Source organism: Camelina sativa, chromosome 3 (assembly GCF_030686135.1).
Source record: "Camelina sativa cultivar CO46 ecotype springtype chromosome 3, ASM3068613v1".
NCBI classification, from domain to species: domain Eukaryota; kingdom Viridiplantae; phylum Streptophyta; class Magnoliopsida; order Brassicales; family Brassicaceae; genus Camelina; species Camelina sativa.
In genome coordinates this window covers 28,940,939-28,962,725 of record NC_141882.1, presented here as the reverse complement: position 1 = coordinate 28,962,725, position 21,787 = coordinate 28,940,939, and the positions used below count along the sequence as shown (strand labels likewise).

Genomic DNA, 21,787 nt, shown 5'->3' with positions numbered 1-21,787 from the left:
ATAGATTATGACATACATAGTGGCATAGTGCAATTTAAAGTACAAAAAAGTTATTATATAAAATTTTGCTTTATAGCTCTCTTTCATCTTAAATTGTATCTTGTTTCTTGCTTTTATGTTATTTGTGTTGATTAATATTATATATCAAGTGGCTACATTTGTTTGTGGATTAGTCATTAGCTATTTGTTTTAATGATCGAATGACATAGGCATGTCGATTTGATCCCTAAGACTATCGAACTTCATTACATATATATATATATATATATATTTTTTTTTTTTGGACAAATCGAACTTCATTACATATAAATGTCTTAAATGTACGTTGATACCATTAACTTGCCAGTTGCCACATGCATGCATGCAAACGGTACACTTCGATCCAATACTAATTTATTCGAATTTTAATTCAATTTCATTCATGGACGTTGGTCACATATTGAATGGTAAAAAAGAAAAAACATCTGAGTTTTTATTAATCCAACTGTCAAAAAGAATTAAATATAATTCGGATATAATTTTACAAAAAAACTATTTAGCCTAGAATATTGATGATATCAAGTTTTGATCGGAGGCTGCAATAATTCACATATCCTTAAAAAGTAGAAGCAATCAAAAATAGAAAATTTGGTCCATATTCACTAAATTTGTTTTATTTTAAAGTGAAATGGATGCAATAATTAAGCGCCAATGGTAAGTAAATACATAACCTTTTTGCTTTGTCTTTGAAATCTTTTTTTATAATCTCTTGCACGTTTTAGTACCCCTCTCTCTCTCTCTCTCTTTCTTCCTTTATAAACCCTTCACATTTCTTCTCCTTAGCTCATAAGTAATCAAACTCCAAAAAAAAGAAGATAATAATACAAATCTCTCTTTCTCTTTCTAAAGATCGATATGGATCAGAACGTACCAATAAGCAAGAAGCTATGGAACATCGTACGTTTTCTCTTGTACATGATCCGCAAAGGTGTCTCAAAACACAAACTCATCGCCGACTTCAACGCCACTCTCAAACGTGGCAAGAACCTCATGTTCCACCACCGTCGTCGCGTCCCCGCCGCTTCCACCTCCTCAGACGCTTTAAACGCTGCTTCAGCCACCGCGATATCGCGACAAGAATACGAGTTTAGCTGTAGCAACACTCCAAACTATTCTTTCCCTTTCCCCAATATGGCTTTCATGAAGAAAAAGAGCCATAATAGTCTCTTTACGTGTGGTCAAACGCCTCAGACGCTCGACGACGACTCAGCCGCAGCTAGAGCAGTTCTTGAGCTTCTTAACGGCGTTGGTGACAAAGGAAACGTCACGCCGGGAGATTTAACAGTGGCCTTGTCTCCTTACTTCCCCGGGTTTGGAAGGACTCCGTTGGTGAGACCGTTGAGAGTAACGGACTCACCGTTCCCGTTAACGCCGGAAAATGGTGACGTGGGTAACATACACGTCGACAAAGCGGCTGATGATTTTATAAAAAAATTTTATAAGAACTTGAGTCAGCAGAAAAAGATGATTGAGTTCAGCTAAATATTTAATCTGAACAGTGTGTTTCTTCATATTTCTCTTGTTCCTATAATATTTTTGTTACTCCTTTTTTTTTTGTCTTTGCTGATTAAATTCCAAAAACGTGTTTAACAAAAAAAAAAAACAGTTCCAAAGATGTAATATTATTTTTGGGGGGTTTTAATTTCGCGTTTCTTAATACAATTGGATATCATGAATAAATAAAAATTACCATGGGTTTTATTAGTAAGATCTTTGGAAAATATGTAGTACACTAATGTAAAATTAATTCCAACGAAATGACTAATCTTTTGATCTACAAAATTTCACAACGACACCACAATTAACTTGTTTCAATTAAATTATTATATTCTTTTTCAGTTTATACTTTTCCTCCCTCTAACCAATGAATACATCAACCTAAAACAAGAGATCTCTCTAGCTTTTTAAATTACTGAAAAGTAGTAACTTAAAAAAATAATTATATAACACTCTAAAGTAAAAATAATAAGGAAATTTGGTACTTAACTGTCGTGACTGGAATAACTTTATTTACTGTATTAGTTATAAAATCTAATATTTCAGTAAAAACAGATGAATCCAATAATTTTTAAAAAAATATATTGTTTTTTTTTGGTAAGGAAATATATAGTTTGATGACATACTTCTAGTTTTAGCAAGAAAGATATAAGAACAAAAGATCTGTTTATAAGAATAAATATCTTATTAACTTAAAGAAACTAACTCAAAATTTTAGGTTTTTTCACACAATCTCTCAATCTCTTTTTCTCTCAAATCTCTTTCAAAGGTATACCACACTTTTGACAACTCTTTATATAGAGAAAACTTAGAACATAATTTCCTAATCCAAACATGTAAACTAACTTATTTAGATACCTCCTAAATATAACTATTCCTAATTGGATTGGAGTTTTCCTTTTCCTTTAAGCCACTTTCTTCTTCTTCAAGCTTAGCCCAACAATCTCCCCTTTAATCTTGAAGTCCTTTCTTGACATACTATGAACTCCAATGTGATTCCTCATAACCTTGAACCTGTTCTTGTCAAGTGCTTTGGTTAAGATATCAACCTTTTGCTCAGTTCCTGGAATATGCAGTACTTCAACCTGTCCGTTATCGACACACTCACAAATGAAATGGTATCGCCGGTGAATGTGCTTGTTGCGGCCATGGAAAACCGGATTCCTAGTGAGTGCAATAGCGGACTTGTTATCAACCCGTATCATTACTTTCTCACAAGCTCTACCAACTATTTCAGCAAAGAGTTCTTGTAGCCATATGGCTTGTTTAGCCGCCTCTGTTGCTGCCATAAACTCAGCTTCACATGAAGATAAAGCCACCACTTGTTGCTTCTGAGAACACCATGCGATTGGACATTCGTTAAAGTAAAAAACATGGCCAGCTGTGCTTCTTCTATCATCAATATCCACATTGTGACTACTGTCACTAAAGCCTATCAAACCTGTTTGTTCCCCTTGTCTAAAGTAGAGTCCATGATCAAGTGTTCCTCGAAGATACCTCAAAATGTGCTTCAGAGAAGCTCCATGCGACTCTCTAGGCTCTTGAAGATATCGACTCAAAATCCCAACAGAGTATGAAAGATCGGGCCTGGTATGAAGTAGATATCTCAAACACCCAATTTGTTTTCGATAGAGTCTTGCATTAATACACCGTGGATCTTGTGTCCTAGAAAGCTCTAGACCAGGTTCCATCGGAACAAGAACAGAGTTACATTCACACATTCCTGCTTTTTCCAAAATTTTCTTTGCATACCTCTCCTGTCTTAACTCAATCCCGTCTTCTCCTTGATGAACTTCAATCCCGAGATAGTAGGTGAGCTTGCCTAGATCGCTCATCTCAAACTTCCCAGCCATCTCTTTCTTGAAGTCAAGAATTAACTCAAGACTAGAGCCTGTGACAAGCAAGTCATCTACATAGACCGCTACAATGAGAAGACTTTCTTTACCTTGCTTCTTGTAAAGAGATGATTCTTTAGTGCATATTTCAAAGCCTTTCAAAGCCCAACTCGCCGAGAATGCTGTTTAACTTCAAGTTCCAAGCACGAGGTGCTTGCTTAAGTCCGTAAAGAGCTTTATGCAACTTGTAGACCTTCTCTTCATTATCTTTGACAGCAAAACCTTCTGGCTGAGTAACATACGCATCTTCTATCAAATCTCCATGAAAAAATGCAGTCTTTACATCTAAGTGGTGTATTTCCCAAACATTCGAAGCAGCCAAAGCAATAATGAAATGGACTGTTTCAATTCGAGCAACTGGAGCAAAAACCTCATCAAAATCTATCCCATGCCTCTGCACATATCCTTTGGCAACAAGTCTTGCTTTGTGTTTATTTATGCTGTTATCTGCGTTTCATTTTAACTTAAACACCCATTTCAAACCGATAGATTTCACTCCAAAAGGTAAATCGACTAAGCTCCATGTGTTGTTATTCGTTATCGACCTGATCTCTTCCTCACAAGCATCTTTCCATACCTTGAACTCGCTTGCTTCTCTGAAACTCCCTAGTTCTTCATTTGCTATCAATAAAAGATTTTCTCCTTCTATATCAGCTAATAACACATAGTCACTCAAGTAGCTTGGTCGTTTAACTTGTCTTTCGGACTTTCTTAAAACAGGTCTTTGATACTGAGACTGCGGCTGTGTAATAGAACTTTGCTGCACAGGTTGCGGCAGTTCTAGACTTTGTTCTTGTTCCTCTGCAGATTCAGTTTCAGACTCATCCGTAGCTTCTTCTTCCTCATAAACATCATTATTTCCTTCATTCTCTCTGTTTTCCTCTGTTTCATCTGTAACAATCGCTTCTCTAACTCCATTGTTACCGAAGTCGCCAAAACTAAGAACAAAAGTTCTTGATTCTTCAGAGTTATCCACATGGTCATTCCACCTCCAGCTCTTATTCTCAACAAACACAACGTCTCGACTAACAGTGATTCTCCGGTTGGTTGGATCAAGAAGTCGGTACACCTTAAAGCCAGGTTATGTTCCAAGATATATAAGCATTTTCGACCTATCATTTAGCTTCTTTAGATGTGGAGTCTCAACTTTAGCATAGGCGACACATCCAAACACCTACAAATGTCCCACATCTGGCTTCTTCTTCTTGAAACATTCATATGGTGTCTGAAAATCTAAACTTCTTGTTCCTACCCGATTAATGACATAGGTTGCATGTCTCACTGCTTCTCCCCATAAGTAGTTGGGCATGTTCATATTCTTCAAGAGGCTTCTGGTCATCTCCAACAGTGTCATATTGCGTCGCTCAACAACACCGTTTTGTTGCGGTGTATATGGCGCCGTAAAGTGCCTATTGATGCCTTCTTGTTCACAGAAAGTGAGAAATTCTTGTGACATGAACTCACCCCCTCTGTCGGTTCTAAATGTTTTGATCAAAGTGTTGGACTCCTGTTCTACCAATGCTTTAAACACTTTAAATTTCTCGAATGCTTCGCTTTTCTCCTTCAACAAAATGGTCCACATATATATTGAATGATCGTCAATCAGTACAAAAATATACCTTTTGTGAGATCAGTCCACAGAGATCTCCATGAACAAGTTCTAGTGTTTGATTTGCTCGATAGGATGTTGCCTTTGGAAAGGTTTGCCTTGTTTGTTTACCAAGTAAGCAAGACGCACAAGTCTCCTTCTCTTTTGGTACACGATATCCCAACCACTAACTGTTTTGCAACCATAGTCTTGATAGTCTTGAGACTCACATGTCCCAAACATGAGTGCCACATATTAGAATCACTTGAAGCTAGAAGTTGCAGACACTTTGTACTTTCAACCTCCAATTTGACTTTGTAAAGTCTGTTTCTCGAACGATTGGCTCTTACTAACAAATTCCCTTCTCGGTCATGCACAGTGAGATGACCATCTTTCATCCTGATATCACAACCATCTTCAGTAGCTTGTCCCAAGCTAATGATATTGCTCTTGAGATTTGGTAAGTAGTAGACATCAGTTAACAACTTGCGTCCTCCTCCTTTGGTGATAAACAAGATTGAACCCTTCCCTTTTATGTCGATGTGTGAATCATCACCAAATCAAACTCTTCCTGTGACCATTGGATTGATTTTGCAAAATAAACCATAGTTTCTTGTCATATGGTTATTAGCACCATTGTCCAGATACCAAGTCTCATCTGAGCAGTCTTTAAGCTCTTTTGGTTGTATCTTCTTTTCATTAAGATACACTACTTCATGCATCATAAGAGATTCAGCCTCATGAGTGTTATCTTCTTCCTTCTCCGAAGTTTCTTGTGCTTTGATTAATTTCAATAACCGATCAGGACAATTTGATGCATAGTGTCCAATCTTGTCACACATGTAGCAAGTAATCCTTGATTTGTCCCTTTGTTGAAAACCAGAACGACCTCGACCTCTGCCTCTTCCACGATATGAGCCTCTTCCTCTGCCACCATCATAGCTGAAATCGTAGGACTGCGACTCTGAGTTGACGTACATAAGCTTGTTTTGGTTTTCTTGTGGATCCTCTTCATCATTAATTTGTTCCTCATAGGTCTTTAATCTGCCAACAATATCTTCAAAAGTTGTTGTTTTTAGATCAAGAACCTGCTCAAGTGCTGCGATTATATGAATATATTTCTTTCTTGGCAAACTTTTCAAAAACTTCTTCACAATCTTAGTTTCTTCAATGATTTCTCCCAACGATGCTGATTTTGTGGAGTTCTCTGAAAGTTTACCAACAAAGTTGTCAATAGTATCGGTTTCCTTCATCTTTAGTCTGTCGAACTCGGCCATGAGAGTCTGTAGTTTAGCTTCTTTAACGCGATCAGCGCCTAGGTTCCTTGCTTTGATGGAATCCCATACACCTTTAGCGGTAACTTGATCACCAACTTGTAAGATCATAGACTCAGGTATGGACTGAAAGAGTAGGGCTCTTGCAAGGTCGTTCTTTTCGGGTTTGGTAGTTCCAGGATCAATTGCCTCCCATACTTTATGAACACACAACGCAACGTCCATTCTCATTGCCCATACTGTATAATTGATTGGTGTCAACATAGGGCAGTGAATGGATGATGGCGTATTCTCCTTCGGCTTGTTGCTTGCAGCTATTAACTCACTCATAATTCGAATATCAAACCTAGAAGCTCTGATACCAAATCTAGTTTTAGCAAGAAAGATATAAGAACAAAAGATCTGTTTATAAGAATAACTCTCTTATTAAGTTAAAGAAACTAACTCAAAAACTTTAAGTTCTTTCACACAATCTCTCAATCTCTTTCTCTCTCAAATCTCTCTCAATGGTATACCACACTTTCGCAACTCTTTATATAGAGAAAACTTAAAACATAATTTCCTAATCCAAACAGATAAACTAACTTATTTAAATACTTCCTAAATAGAAATATTCCTAATTAGATTGGAGTTTTCCTTTTCCTTTAAACCGCTTTCTTCTTCTTCAAGTTTAGCCCAACAATACTACACAATTTTTCATACATATTTTGTTTCTATTAGTGACAATCATCATAATCATACGGAAAAAACCAAATATTATTAAAATTTAAATTCAATTTTGTATCTGTTTTGTTGTCTCATATATATAATCATATATATTGGACATGTATGTGCAATATTCTCCGTATCCGTCCTTTGATTACCTACATTTGTCGTACGGTTTGACTCTTATTAGCGTTTTAATAAATTGCATGTCATGACTCCAAAATAGACCCAAGAGGTTACGTTTTATATTTTGCATATTACTTTATTACAATCATATCCACGTCCTCGGAGGTTATAATCTCATTCAAAATACCGAATTTTTGTAAAGTGATTCAATGATATTACGGTAGTTTAATAAGTGCAGTCTCACTTTACAAAAACATTTACGCACTCAAAACATGCATAGAAAATTATATTGTTGTGAAATATACAACTTTGGTGAAATAAAACACAAAACTTAAAGTAGACATTGCAAGCTGTTTAACTCTTTCCCTAAAGCAAAAGAGAGAAAAGTGCTCTCTTTTCCAACTTTTTTTCTTTAATTTTCTTTTCAAGCTTTTAATTTTCTTAATAGTATATTCACAAGTTTGAATTCATAGTCATAGCAATAAGCCAATTACATATCAAAACAACAACTCTACCACTATCAAGAAAAGCTTATATATGGCAGAGTCAATAAAAACTTCTTTAATAAGTCACTATTTTCATCTTTTTAGATTCTCAAAATCAAGAATGAAGAGCAAGGTTCTAAGATATTCTTTGCTTAGTTGGGAAATAAAAGTGATTAAGACAAGTAGACAATTATACATGTGTCTGATTAAAAAAAAACTTCCTGTGCATATCCAAAGGAAAGACGGATAGAGACAATATATATGTTTATGTCGTACGTGAATTATGATATACTGAAACTGTTAACAAAGTATGAAAATATCTACAAATTAAAATCTATAGCATAAATAGTTATAAATAGATTACAGTTATTGAATCTAATGTAATACTTATTGAATCTAATTATTACATTTGCGTATAATATTCTTTCATATAAAATACTAATCACTTTTGTTTTAAATTTTTTATCTTCGAACTCAGCACATAATTAATAACATTTAATAGATGTATATTGTACATTCTGAAACTGTAACACGCTAGTTATCACAATTTTTTTTAGTTACATTAGGTGACATTTTTAATGGTTATTAATATTTTTAGTGAAATAACCTGTATAAATTTGAAGAAAGCATGCTTTAAAACTGGTGCATAATATTTTTAAAAAGTTGATCGGTCAGAATATAGATAAAATGTTTTTGTTTATGCATATTGTAATCTTTTACGTACTTAATATCGACATAAATTTAAGTTTAGTTATTTTTATTTTATATTTTTTGTTCAAAAAGTTATTTTCTAAAATGGGGTCGATAGCGTATTAATATATTAAGAGCTACCAAAAGTTATTGACCGGAATTCTCCTATGGTTTGATAGAACATTTTGGTTGTTAATCGTACAACTTGAACATTTCAAAAGACGCAGTAGCCAATGATTTATGAGGGAACTGCATTAAATATTGTTACTTAGAGGAGTAGGATGAATCTTTATTAAATTATTTGGATAATCACAAAGAAAATAGAGCTCATGTAGCAGCTTTTATTCTGGTAGTGGGCCTTTTTAGGGTTTGATTGAACATGTGTGAGAGGCATACCTCCAAATAAATTATGAGACTCTTGTTGGGTAAGGACATCTTCTTTCTATTGTTTTTTGTAATAATCATCTGCAATTGAGTTACCTTTTAATTCTCCCGATAATTTGATGATTGTTATGTGAGACTAGACAATGTGTTACTTATAATCTATAAGTATGAAAGAAGAGAGGCTCCAATCTCATATGAGTTTCCAGCAGTGTTCAAGAAAGCGCTAGGCGGAATCCATGCGGTAACCCAACGCCTAGCGCCTAGAAGGATTAATCGGAGTTTAAGCGTTTTTAAGCATTCTAAGCGGATATACATATTTATGCAAAAATATAATATATAATATATAATATGTATATGTATATATAACCAAAATTCAAACAGGGATGAAGACAAATATATTTCATTATAACATTTGGTGAAGTTATTAAATAAAACCTATTATAATGAATAAAAATAACAAGAAACGTGAGGACAAAAAAGAAAGACAAGAAACATAACATTTGTTGGGCCAAATAAGAAAAACCATGCCAATTTTTAAAGCCTATTAAAGAGTTAAGTTGTTCACGTGACTCTATTCACTGAGTAAAAGCATAAAACAGTCATCGTCTTCTTCGTTTGTAAATTAGGGTTTATGTTAAGAACATGTTTTTGCAGCCGCCTAAAACCGCCGAATCCGATTAAACGCTGCTGAAACCGCCAAATAGCTTGCCCCGCTTAGTACTGCTGATAAAGAAAAAGCGTGGCGAACCCCTCATGCCCAGCGCCTAGGGCGATTTATTGAACACTGGTTTCCAGCAATAACCAAAACCAGAATTTGAATGGAACGATTATATCATGGGCAGGCACAGCCCATTATATTCTCCAACCCAATATGATTGAACCAATTCATTGACTTATTATCATAGAGCTAACATGGGATAAATAAATCCAAATACCACCAACATAATATGTACTTCCAGTAATACTAATCTATTTAACATTTTTACGACATGCCTCAAAGAGACAAGTTAACGCACGTTCGTCATTTCTTTATGTAGTAGATTTTTTTTAATGATTTAATTGATATTTTCAAAGTTGAGAAGTAAAATTAACATCCCAAATTTAAAAGTTTATGTATTTTTAATGAAACTGCTATACGAGGTATAAAAATACAACTTCTTAATGAATACATATTTGTTAAACATTTCAAAACTAGTACAACTGAAACATTTCAAAAGTCACGATACTGTTATTAAATACAACTTCTTAATAACTCTTTAACAAAATATTTATATGACTCCCGCTAGTTCGATAGTCACTATTTACATCTATCCGATATGACCCATAGGCTGGAAGCGGAAGGATACGAGCAGGCGGCAAGCAAATATGAGTGGGATGATGGATCCGACCATTATGATGTGACAAAGATATATGTACGAGGTGGTCCGAAAGGCATACAATTTGTCAAGTTCGACTATGTCAAGACTGGACAACTGAAAGATGGATCATTCCATGGTTATCCAGACACAGGTTTCACAGAGATGGTATGACTTGGAAATATGCTTTTATTCGTGTTCATTGATATATTATGGTTTTTGTGGGTTTTAACCATGATATAAGGAGTCTTTTTGAGTCTTTTGATTTGTTTTCTAGGATGTTTTTGAGTATTTGCAGGTTTTTTAGGACTTTGGCACAGAAGGAGCAAAGTGGAGCAATTTAGATCATTTTGGAGCATAAATCTCGAAGAATCAATTTGGACTCGGATCAAAACAAGAGCATCGGTCGACACCCTCTTCAGCCGATGAAGAATCACAAATTTCGAAATTTTACAAATCTGCCCCAAAGTTTTCTATATTTGCAACACAAGTCCCTGACGTGTTTTAGGACATATAAATAGTATTTTTAGGTTTTAGAAACCGTTAAGTTTTATTCTAACAGCTTTTTGAGAGAGAAAAACCCTAAAAGATTTTTAGAGAGCTATTGGAGAGAAGAATCAAGACTCCTTCAGAGAAGATTCAGAACTCCTTTACTTCTTCTTTTGATTTCTTAATGTAATTTATTCAGTCTATGATGTGTTCCTCATTGATTATGTCTGAGTAGTTTGCTTGTTAGGTTCAATTTTTTTCACATGGATTTTATGATTTATTAGATCTGTTTATTTAGGCTTCATTATCTTTCTAGATGTTCATCATAGGTTGTTCTTCATATTAATCCTTGATTGGCCATCTAGAATTAATAACCTAGGAAAATAAATTGATGTGAGAATATAATTGATTTTCCTGATAAAACCTTTTGATGAGAAAAATTACTTTCTGCAAAGAGATTTGATTTAGTAATTTTGTGAACTTATCTAAACCTGTTTTTAAAGCTAATTTTTAACCTAGAATTTTACAAAGAGATTTGGATTTTCTGGTTTTTAATTTAGATAATATTTGCAGTGAGAACTGATTTATTTTACAAAAGAGTTTAGAGTTCTAGATCTGATTTTTAATTGCTTGAATCCTAATTAATTTATTGATTTAATATTTTGTAATTTCCTGAAAAATTTCCTAGACATAGCTTTTTGATCATCTGAATTTACACAGCTTTTATTTATTATTTTGCATTGTTTATTTTAATTCAAATTATTATTGTTTAGCTTAATTATAAAACTCTATAATTTATTATGTAGACTTGAGTCCTTGTGGAATTCGACCCCTAAGTATTACAGTGACCTCTTAATTTGAGAGATAAGCTCAAGGGTAAATTTGAGCATATCAAATTTTGGCGCCGTTGCCGGGGACTCTTTGATCTACCATTAGATTTGAGTTTTGTATTTCGTCTAAATTTTTTTTTTTTTTTTTCTACTTACACGTTTTTGTTTTTCTTCTCTTTGGTGTTTCAGGTGCATGCCTCCTAGACCTCACACAAGGAGCAACAAGACTGTTCCTACTGTGAAGCTTACAAATCAAGAGTTGGGAAAACTTGAGCGTGAGAACCGAAAAGCAGCCAAATCCTTGAAGATTGTTAACACAGTTATTCTGATGCGTGATGAGGATGGTGCTTTGAGGGATCAAGAGGGCCACTTGCGCAACGAGCAGGGCCAAAAGCTTGATGCAGTAATGTTATTGCTGAAGTTGTTGTTGGCGACGAGCAAGCTGCTGTTGTCGATGGTGTCGATCGCCAACCAGAGGGTATCGATCGACACCCACCTCCAGCAGACGGACGTAGAGCTGCAAACCACGTCCACAACCCAGTTCGAAGACAGGATCAAAATCGGGATATGATCAGGACTATTGCAGACTTCAACAGAGCTGATTTAATGTATGAAAACCTCTCTGCAGTTGTTCCACCTCCATTTCCAAAGAATGACTTTGAGCTGAAGCCTGCATACTTCCAGCTAGTTGGACAAAGATCCATCTCTAATCTGCCCAATGAGAAGCCTTTGGACCATATTGAGCATTTTGAAGACTTGGTGACCAGTATCAAGGCCAATGGAGTAACTGAAGACTACATCTACTGCAAGCTTTTCCCATATTCACTTGCAGGAGTAGCATCTCAATGGCTAAAACAGTTGCCAACTGGATCTTTGACATTTTGGCAACAAGTCAAAGTGGCTTTTCTCAACTACTTTTATGATGATGCCATGTCAGATGAGCTAAGAGTCAAGCTGTCCTCCTTCAAGCAAAGACCAGATGAAGCTTTCAAGGCAGCTTGGGTGAGATTCAAGGCTTATCAAAGGGTCTGTCCACACCATGGATTTTCAAGAGTGCAACTGCTAAGCATCTTTTTCAGAGGAATTGACTGGGAATATCAGCTAGCTTTGGATGCTGCAAGTCATGGGAACTTCAAGACAAGATATCCTGAAGATGCTGAAGCCTTGATTGAGAATTTGGCCTCCAGCAATAGTACTAAGAGAGCTGATGCTGAAAGAAAGAGATTACATGGAGGATTTGAATCAAACCAGCTAGCTTCAGTCAATGCTAAGCTAGATTCAGTGCATAATCTTCTTGTGGGTAAGAAATCAGTTCACTTTGCTGCTGAAGTTGAGACATTTGAGCCAGAGCCAGAAAATACAGAGGAGAATGTCAACTATGTTTATGGAGCTGGGTATCAAGGACAAAGATTCGGTAATCAGCAAAGCAACAAGCCTTACAGTGGGAACTCTTTGGGCTACACTCCTAAGCCTGATTTTCAGAAGTAGCAACAAGGGAACAACTTCACAGGGACTTATGGGAACTCTTCCTATCAATCTCCACATCCACAAACTCCTTCTGAGAGTAGAATGGAGGCCATGCTTGAGCAGCTTCTTCAGGGACAAGAGAATATGACAGTGACATTCAATGGGAAGATTGATAATGTCTACACAGAGTTTACTGGAAGGATTGATGCATTGAATGTACATGTTAAGCAATTGGAGAGTCAAGTGGCACAGACTGCTGGGTCTGTTAAAAGCAAGAGGGTTTTCTTTCTGGAAGAGCTGAGTCAAACCCCAAGCATGATTGCAATTCCATATCAGTGAGAGATGAAGATGCTGGTGCAATTGTTTCTGCAGAACAGAAAGAAAAATCGGCCAAATTCTCGGGTTCAGATGATGGTGTCGATCGGCACCACCTGGGTGTCGGTCGACACCCCTCTCAGACAGGACCCGGCAACACAAAATCTCAGATTCCAGCAGCTGTTGAGAGGGTATACAAGCATAAGATTCCTTTTCCTAAGCCAAGAAAGTCCAAGCAGGAGATGGAGGAAGCTAGATGTAAGGCGATGATGGACAAGGTGATGATAGAGATGCCTTTGATTGATGCAAAACCACCGCCTATCAGGCCCCTGACTGATTCATTCAAATTGATAGGCGTACCTCGTGAAAAAAAGCACGTGGCTACGAACCACGGTGTCGGGGGTTCGGTAAAGCTTTCATCACCACTTAAGCGTTATGTGAAGAGAATGGTATCAAATGGTTTGAGCCCTGAGGAAGGAGCTTTGCTAACTAAGGATGTCAGTGCGATTCTGCTGAACTAGCCCTCATAGAAAAAGAAAGAGAAGAAGCAAGAGGTGGTTGTCTCTAAGGAAGTGAGTGCAATAATTCAGTGTAGGACTGCATAGAAGTTACTAGACCCTAGAAGCTTTGTACTTGATTGCTTTATCTCTGCAGAACGGTTTGCTCACTCACTATGTGATCTAGGCTCTAGTATTAACTTGATGCCACATTCTGTTGCTATGAAACTTGGGATGATGGAATTCAAGCCAACTCAGATATCTCTTATCTTAGTTGATCGATCCCGAAGAATTCCTGAAGGTGTTTTAGAGGATATTCCAATTAAGGTTGGAAACTTCATGATTCCCACTGACTTTGTGGTGCTGAAGTATGACAAAGAGCCTAAAGACCCTCTCATCTTAGGAAGATCTTTCTTGGCTACAGCTCGTGCCATCATAGATGTACAGAAGGGACATATAACACTGAATGTGGGAGGTTTGAGTATAAACTTTGAGATGGATAAGCTGAGGAGGGCTCCTACTATTGATGGACAGACTTTTTCTGTTGAGAAAATTTCTGATTTTTGAGCATCAAGCTCAATGTCGATCGACACCGCTGCAGCATCGATCGACACCCCTCCACATCCGAACCTGCACTTGTCCACAACTGATGCTCCAAGTCTGACAACTGTTCCCAAACAGAAGACACACCCCTCCACACCCCAGAGTCCTCAGGTAAGGCAAAGGTATGCATCTTCTTTACCCAACCCCCCTTCTATCATTAACAAGGCTTTCAAAGGTACAAAAACTGTTTTGCAGTTAACCGAGCCATGAGATTATCGTAGAGCGCTTGTTTCTTCTGTTGGTTATTGTGCAGGACATAAAAGATGCAAACCCTACCCTAAATCCCACCCAGGTCCTGTTCCTCATATCCTTGGTAGACCTCACTCTTCTACTGCTTATACACCACCTTGGATGAAGAGGTCATGCTCTGGGAGGCATGCATTGCCATGTTCTGATCTACCCAATGCCTGAGCTTCAACGCAGTCCAGCTAATGACTGAAAACAAGCGCTTAGTGGGAGGCAACCCACTTATAGGTTTTTCTTTTCCTTTTGAATCATTTTTCTTTTTTTGCATTGAGTCAGTTTTTGTTTGAATTTTGTTTGAAATCATGAACTATCTATCTATCATGTTGCTTTTAACTTGTGTTTGAGTGTCTCTTAACAGAATAATCATCCAAGGATTGATCCATCAACACAACTATCTGCAACTAACAAGGACATACGGCCAAAAACACCATTCGTGATGAGTGTCGATCGACACTGAAATGGTATCGGTCGACGACGCATGGTAACCCAAAAACAGTTCATCTTTTCCTTACAATTTTCCATATGTTTTTGTTTCTTTTTGCTTTCTTCTTACTTGAAGACACTGGGGACAGTGTCGTTTAAGTCTGGGGGAGATTAGTACTAACTACTAACAGAGTTTTTGGTTTTTAGTGTGTCAAAACCGAATTTTGTTTTTATTGAGTCAAATTTTTCATAATTGTGTTGGGGACTATGATTTTTCTTTTTAGGTGTATTGCCTTGGTTGATTAATGCTGCCGATTGAATCCACTAATCCGACTAATGAAAAATCCAATGGCTAACCAGTGAACCAGAGACATCCAAATTTCCAACGGAATTCATAAAAGCCTGAGGTAACTTCTGTACTTTTCTTTTTAACTCATTAAGGAGATTGATGTTCATAAAGCTTGTCTCCTTGTTCATACCTGACAAGTAAGATCTTCAAAAGAAAATGGTATTTCTCTCCCTTATTTAAGTTGAAAAAATCACTCCTAAGAGCTTTGTTAAAAAAAAAACGAGAATAGAAGATGAGATGATTTTGATCAGTTTAGAGAGAGAGGTAAATTACCAATGACCTCATTATTCTACTCTTGAGTCAAATGATCACACAAAGCTTGGAAGCGAGGGATAGGTAAATTACCGATGACCCCATTATTCGCCTACACCTTTGCTTGTAAAAAAAAAGTCAGTAAAAAAAAACAGCAAGGCAAAGCTCAAAGGAGGCTTAGAATAGAATAAGTCTGGGGGGAGAGGAAGAATACCACATATTGTAAAAAGATATATCTTGCTTGTTAAAATATAGTACGGGAATAAGTCTAGAAGGTTCTTGACATTGATCAAATTGATGAGTCCCATTGATGAAGGCTTAATGGAGGAAGTAGTGGAATTTGGTTTGAATTTGGGAATGATACGAATGTCAATGGAGAAGTACATGGTGGTTCTATTTGGATTTGTCTGCTAAGCATATGGATTATGGTTTGAATGATCATGGCATTACCTTAGAAAGAAAATGAGTTTTTCTGTTGTCAAACCTCTTTCACAGGTCTAAGTTTCTGTTTTGCTTGAGGTCAAGCAAATGCTAAGTCTGGGGGAGTTGATATATCATGGTTTTTGTGGTTTTTAACCATGATATAATGAGTCTTTTTGAGTCTTTTGATTTGTTTTCTATGATGTTTTTGAGTCTTTGCAGGTTTTCTATGACTTTGGCACAGAAGGAGCAAAGTGGAGCAATTTGGATCATTTTGGAGCATAAATCTCGAAGAATCAATTTGGACTCGGATCAAAACAAGAGCATCGGTCGACACCCTCTTCAGCCGATGAAGAATCACAAATTTGGAAATTTTACAAATCTGCCCCAAAGTTTTCCATATTTGCAACACACCTGACGTGTTTTAGGACATATAAATAGTATTTTTAGGTTTTAGAAACCCTTAAGTTTTATTCTAGGAAGTTTTATTCTAGCAGCTTTTTGAGAGAGAAAAACCCTAAAAGATTTTTAGAGAGCTATTGGAGAGAAGAATCAAGACTCCTTGAGAGAAGATTCAAAACTCCTTTACTTCTTCTTTTGATTTCTTAATGCAATTTATTCAGTCTATGATGTGTTCCTCATTGATTATATCTGAGTAGTTTGCTTGTTAGGTTCAGGGTTTTTCACATGGATTTTATGATTTATTAGATCTGTTTATTTAGGATTCATTATCTTTCTAGATCTTCATCATAGGTTGTTCTTCATATTAATCCTTGATTGGCCATCTAGAATTAATAACCTAGCAAAATAAATTGATATGAGAATATAATTGATTTTCCTGATAAAACCTTTTGATGAGCAAAATTACTTTCTGCAAAGAGATTTGATTTAGTAATTTTGTGAAATTATCTAAACCTGTTTTTAAAGCTAAGTTTTAACCTAGAATTTTACAAAGAGATTTGGATTTTCTGGTTTTTAATTTAGATAATATTTGCAGTGAAAACTGATTTATTTTACAAAAGAGTTTAGAGTTCTAGATCTGATTTTTAATTGTTTGAATCCTAATTAATTTATTGATTTACTATTTTGTAATTTCCTGAGAAATTTTCTGGACATAACTTTTTGATCATCTTAATTTACACAGCTTTTATTTAATATTTTGCATTGTTTATTTTAATTCAAATTATTATTGTTTAGCTTAATTATAAAACTCTATAATTTATTTTGTAAACTTGAGTCCTTGTGGAATTCGACCCCTAAGTATTACAGTGACCTCTTAATTTGAGAGAGTAGCTCTAGGATAAATTTGAGCATATCATTCATGTGATGACTTTGAATTTTTTTTTTTTTTTTTTTTTTTTTTTAAATGTTGTCTGACCAATGTTTTTGCAGTTTGAGATTGATCATGAAAAAAATGAACATCTTTTATCTGTTGAGGGTTACTTCGATTGCGGGTACTGGTGTAATATTTGCACTTCAATTCAAAACCAACTTGAAGATCTCTGAAATGATGGGTTAAGAATATCATAAACATAAGTTTACGCAAGCAATGGACGGAAAGAAAATCATCGGTTTTCACGGTTTTGCTGATGCTAGCCTCTTAGCTCTTGGAGCGTATGTTACTTCGATTACTCCTGCAAGAATGGAAGCCAAAGGGGGCAAAGGAGGCAAGGAATGGGATGATGGAGCTGATTATGAGGCTGTAACAAAGATTCATGCACGAAGTGATCATAAAGGCATAAAAGACATCACATTCGATTACGTTGACAAGGATGGACAACCTAAAAATGGAACCCATGGTTGTACCTCGGGTAAAAGTTACATACTTGAGCCGGTATGTATGGGGTATGGCCAGGAAAATAAATTTTAAATCTCCCAAGAAAATTTAATTCCAAAAATATTTTATTAAATGTTTGTTAATTTAAGGTTTTTAGGCCATTTTTAAGTTTTTAGTTTGAGATTAACCATCTCGACAGGGAATATCTACTGTCTATTGACGGTTACTCTGACGAGACATCCGGTGTCATTCAAGCACTCCAATTCAAAACCAACATGAAGACTTCAGACCTCATGGGATACTATGAAGGCGCTGTGAAGTTTACAATTGGTTGCAATGGTAATAAGATCATTGGGTTTCATGGATATGCTGAAAATAATCTAAACTCTCTTGGAGCATATTTCACAACACTTCCTCTAGGCTGTAACTAAATTGGAATACCAAGATGGTTTTCATGAAAAGGTCTATAAGAATGGTTCTTCAGGTAACCTTTGGGATGATGGTAGTTTCCAAGGAGTAAGAAAGGTGAACGTTTATTATAATGGATTATGGATATAGTGTGCGGTGTGTCAGGTTCGATTACGATAACAGCGACAAAGTTGAATCCCGTGAGCATGGTTTAAAATTGTTTCTGGGGTACAAGAAGGAGAGGTCATAATTCTTTATCTGTTCTTGAATTAAGACTTATACTTCGTAAGCTCTTTCTATTGCGTTTGTCCTGGACTATCTAAATGAAGTTATTACGTCCGTAAACGGGATTGCTTCTACCATTAATAATAGAAACATCTTTTGTACTGGAAACATGATGATTAAATCGTTGACTTTCAAAACATCAAAAGGTAGAACATCTCCGACATTTGGTAATGTGTTTGGACGATCTTACAGAATTTGTGCTTGAGAGTGAAGGCTGTCCTATTGTTGGGTTCCATGGACGATCTTCTCCTCAGTCTATTCATGCTCTTGGAGCATATCCCTCCTCATGATGGGTAAAAACTGGAAGCACAAGGTGATGATGGTGGTTTGGGCGGTGTTTGATCACGTTCTTTGTTCTCACATATATCTTGCACTCTACTATGTATATCTCTCTTATGTTTGTTTTGATTTGTCTTTCCCAATCTCATTTTGATAGACATTCTTTTCTAAGAAATAGTAAAAACTCATGTTTCTTTCCATAATAACAATTGTGAGATTATATTTCCTAAGTAACACAAAGAGTTTGGTAGGACAGGACCGGTTAAGACTACAAAGCTATAGATAAACTAATAGGCCTCATTTTTTTGAATCCTTTATTTGGTTCAATTTTTTAAAGAATTTTTGAGACATACCTCTGTTAGTATGATTTTTTTTTTAAATATATTTTTTATCTGTCTAACTTTCAAAAATATCTCTTATTAAATTTGAAAAGTTTATAAAATTTTGTAATGTTTATAAGATATTTCTTGATGATATCTACTACTCTAGACTCGTTTCAAGTGTTTGTTAGATTTTATAAGGGTTTAAAAGTTTTTTTTTATGGTCTTACAAAACATTTATAAAGCTTTTATAAAATATTTATACGGTATTTATAAGATTTTATATACATATATATATATAAGTAGTTTGTGTGTCCTTTTATAATGTTTTAAACTTATACTTATTTGAGTATATTTGATAATTTTTTTTTAAATTGCATTTTTGAAAAGTGGTATGGAAAACAATTTTCAAACTCACATAAACTTTTATATTTTTTGGGTGTGTTTGTGATTTAGTATGTCTTCAAAATTTAATAGAAATTATAATACGTTCACTATTTGTAATATGAGAAATACCCATCTTTTATTGCGTGTGTAATAGAATAGAGAGTTTGTGAGATAGGTTAATCGAGTGGTTTTGGGAAATAACAAAAATTATTTTTGTTGTTGTTGTTGTCAAAACAGTATATTTTCGATTCATGTTGTTTCTGAGCCTAGTCGTCACATAAAACATCATATTCCCACAAGCGGAATAACTAAAATTTATAACTACACTATCAAGGCTGATAAACAAAATTAGAGATTTGATTTAGATTAGTCCTGAGCGTTCGGATTTTTGGTTCGGATTGGATCAGATTTTTCGAATTTTGGATTTTTTGAGTTGGGATATATATAGAATCTATTAGAATCCGACTGTTTTTTTGGATAGGATCGGTTCGGATTCGTTCGGATTTAGATCAGTTTTTAATTTTTTTAAAAATTTCGAACTTAAACCGAATCCCTTATATATATAATATGGAGAGTAAAATCAAAAAATTTGGAATAGCTCATATGGCTAGAGCGTGTGTCCCTAACCTCAAGGTCTCAGATTTGAATCCTCCTTTTGGTGATTTAAGTTTAAATTTTTATAAAAGATCCATTAATAGTTAATGCGCTTCTAACAAGGCCCGAAAATAATATTAACTTATAAATCTAAATATATATAAATTAACTGTGTATTCGGTTTATTCGGATCTGTTCAGATCAGTTTGTTCGGTTTCAGATTATATGCTCAGGACTAATTCAAATGATTCTTAACTAATAATCCAAGGTCACTAATTTAAAGCAATCAAACTTTATGGTTCTAATCAAGAAATTAAACCTAATGTGTGTTCTTAGGTCACAAAGCTTATGCAACTTCCCCTCTCGGATCATAGATCTTCAGTCCAATTCTTCAACTTTCTATTGATATCACTATCATTCATTTGCTTCATTTAACTCACAATTAATACATTTTTCCAGTTCCATTAAACCTAACAAGAACGAATGCAAGTGCAAATGAAATGAATGGAGAGAAAGGTGAAAAATGCCTTAAAACTATCAAAAACACAATATATCACATACTTTTCTTCTCTAGTTCAACATTAAAAAGAAAGAATCAAATATATTTTGGATCTATATGTACATATTACTTCTAAATGATGTAAATTTTGGTGAATCAAGACGAAATTAATGTCTTGTTTTTTATTCTCTCTTTATTAGTTACAATCCGAAGCCTAGACTTTATTTACTTAGTGACCAAGTAATACGTAAACCTTAAATAATTAATAGATGTCAAAATATAATCGTTTATTTGACATATGCTAAAATCATAGTTAACTTCGTGAATATTAAATGTAACGGATTAACTTGATTGTATCCTTTTAACAAGTCCAAGAAGGCAAGAATATGAGTTATTAATAATTTGTAAATTTTATCCTTCTACCAAGTCCAAGGACGAAAATGCAAGCGTTGACAAATTAGAAGAAAATTAGCTAAAATAAAGATACTTTGCAAGTATATAGTTCCATTATGTAAGCACAATGTGAAGGTTTCTAAACGGTGGATCAAACTTACAATCTCGCAAAACAGTAATCGTGGGAAAGACTTCATTTCGTCTTTTATATAAGATTTTATTTAAGATTTCAAAACAAACTCAATGTTTTAAGATGACTATGCAGTATAGTGGATGGAATTTTCTAAAAAGGTTATAGAAGGCATTGGAAACTATCTTGATCAAGTCAGAAACCTTTTCTTTTCTTTTGAAGTCTAAATCATTTATATCAAATAAAACTATGGTTGACATAGTCCAAATTAGAGTTTCAAAATTCAATGTTGCAGAGGACTCATTTAACAATTTGCTCCCAATAAAAGACCCAGTTGTATTTTACAATTATAAAAAGACTCAAAGCCGATGGATGAAAAGTATTTATATATATATAAAAGACCCAAAATTTGTATATAAATAGCTTTCATCCATGGGCTTAAAGATCACCGCAGTACTATCTATTCTTCGACTTTCACTACTCCATCATCAGAGATCAGCTCCCTCTCCCTCTCCTTATGCATATTTGTTTCTTTTTTAAGTCAATGTTTAAGCCTTAAGTTCTTAGATAGATTTTTATAAACATAATGATAATTGTTTTAAACAATCTAGACAATGTTTCACTCCAGTTAATTATATACATTATCTTATATATATATTTATTCATCTTACCATTTTAAGAGGGACGTACGTCATTTACAAGCTAGATCTTCTTTATATGTATTTCTGCAAATGGTCTTCTTCCTTCACTCTAGATCTGTATGTTCCCTGTCTTGAAATGGTTTTA

The 21,787-nt window shown here is 35.0% G+C and overlaps 1 protein-coding gene and 1 pseudogene across 1 annotated transcript; both read left to right on the top strand.

Moving 5' to 3' along the window:
- The first annotated feature begins 809 nt into the window (after nucleotides 1-809).
- Nucleotides 810-1,743, top strand: LOC104778133 (uncharacterized). The gene has a single exon (XM_010502504.3). It carries the CDS (start codon nucleotides 895-897, stop codon nucleotides 1,519-1,521), a length of 627 nt encoding a protein of 208 aa, XP_010500806.1. The 5' UTR covers nucleotides 810-894; the 3' UTR covers nucleotides 1,522-1,743.
- Nucleotides 1,744-9,999: 8,256 nt separating this feature from the next.
- On the top strand, nucleotides 10,000-18,741 carry LOC104779320 (jacalin-related lectin 13-like; annotated as a pseudogene).
- Nucleotides 18,742-21,787: the final 3,046 nt, after the last annotated feature.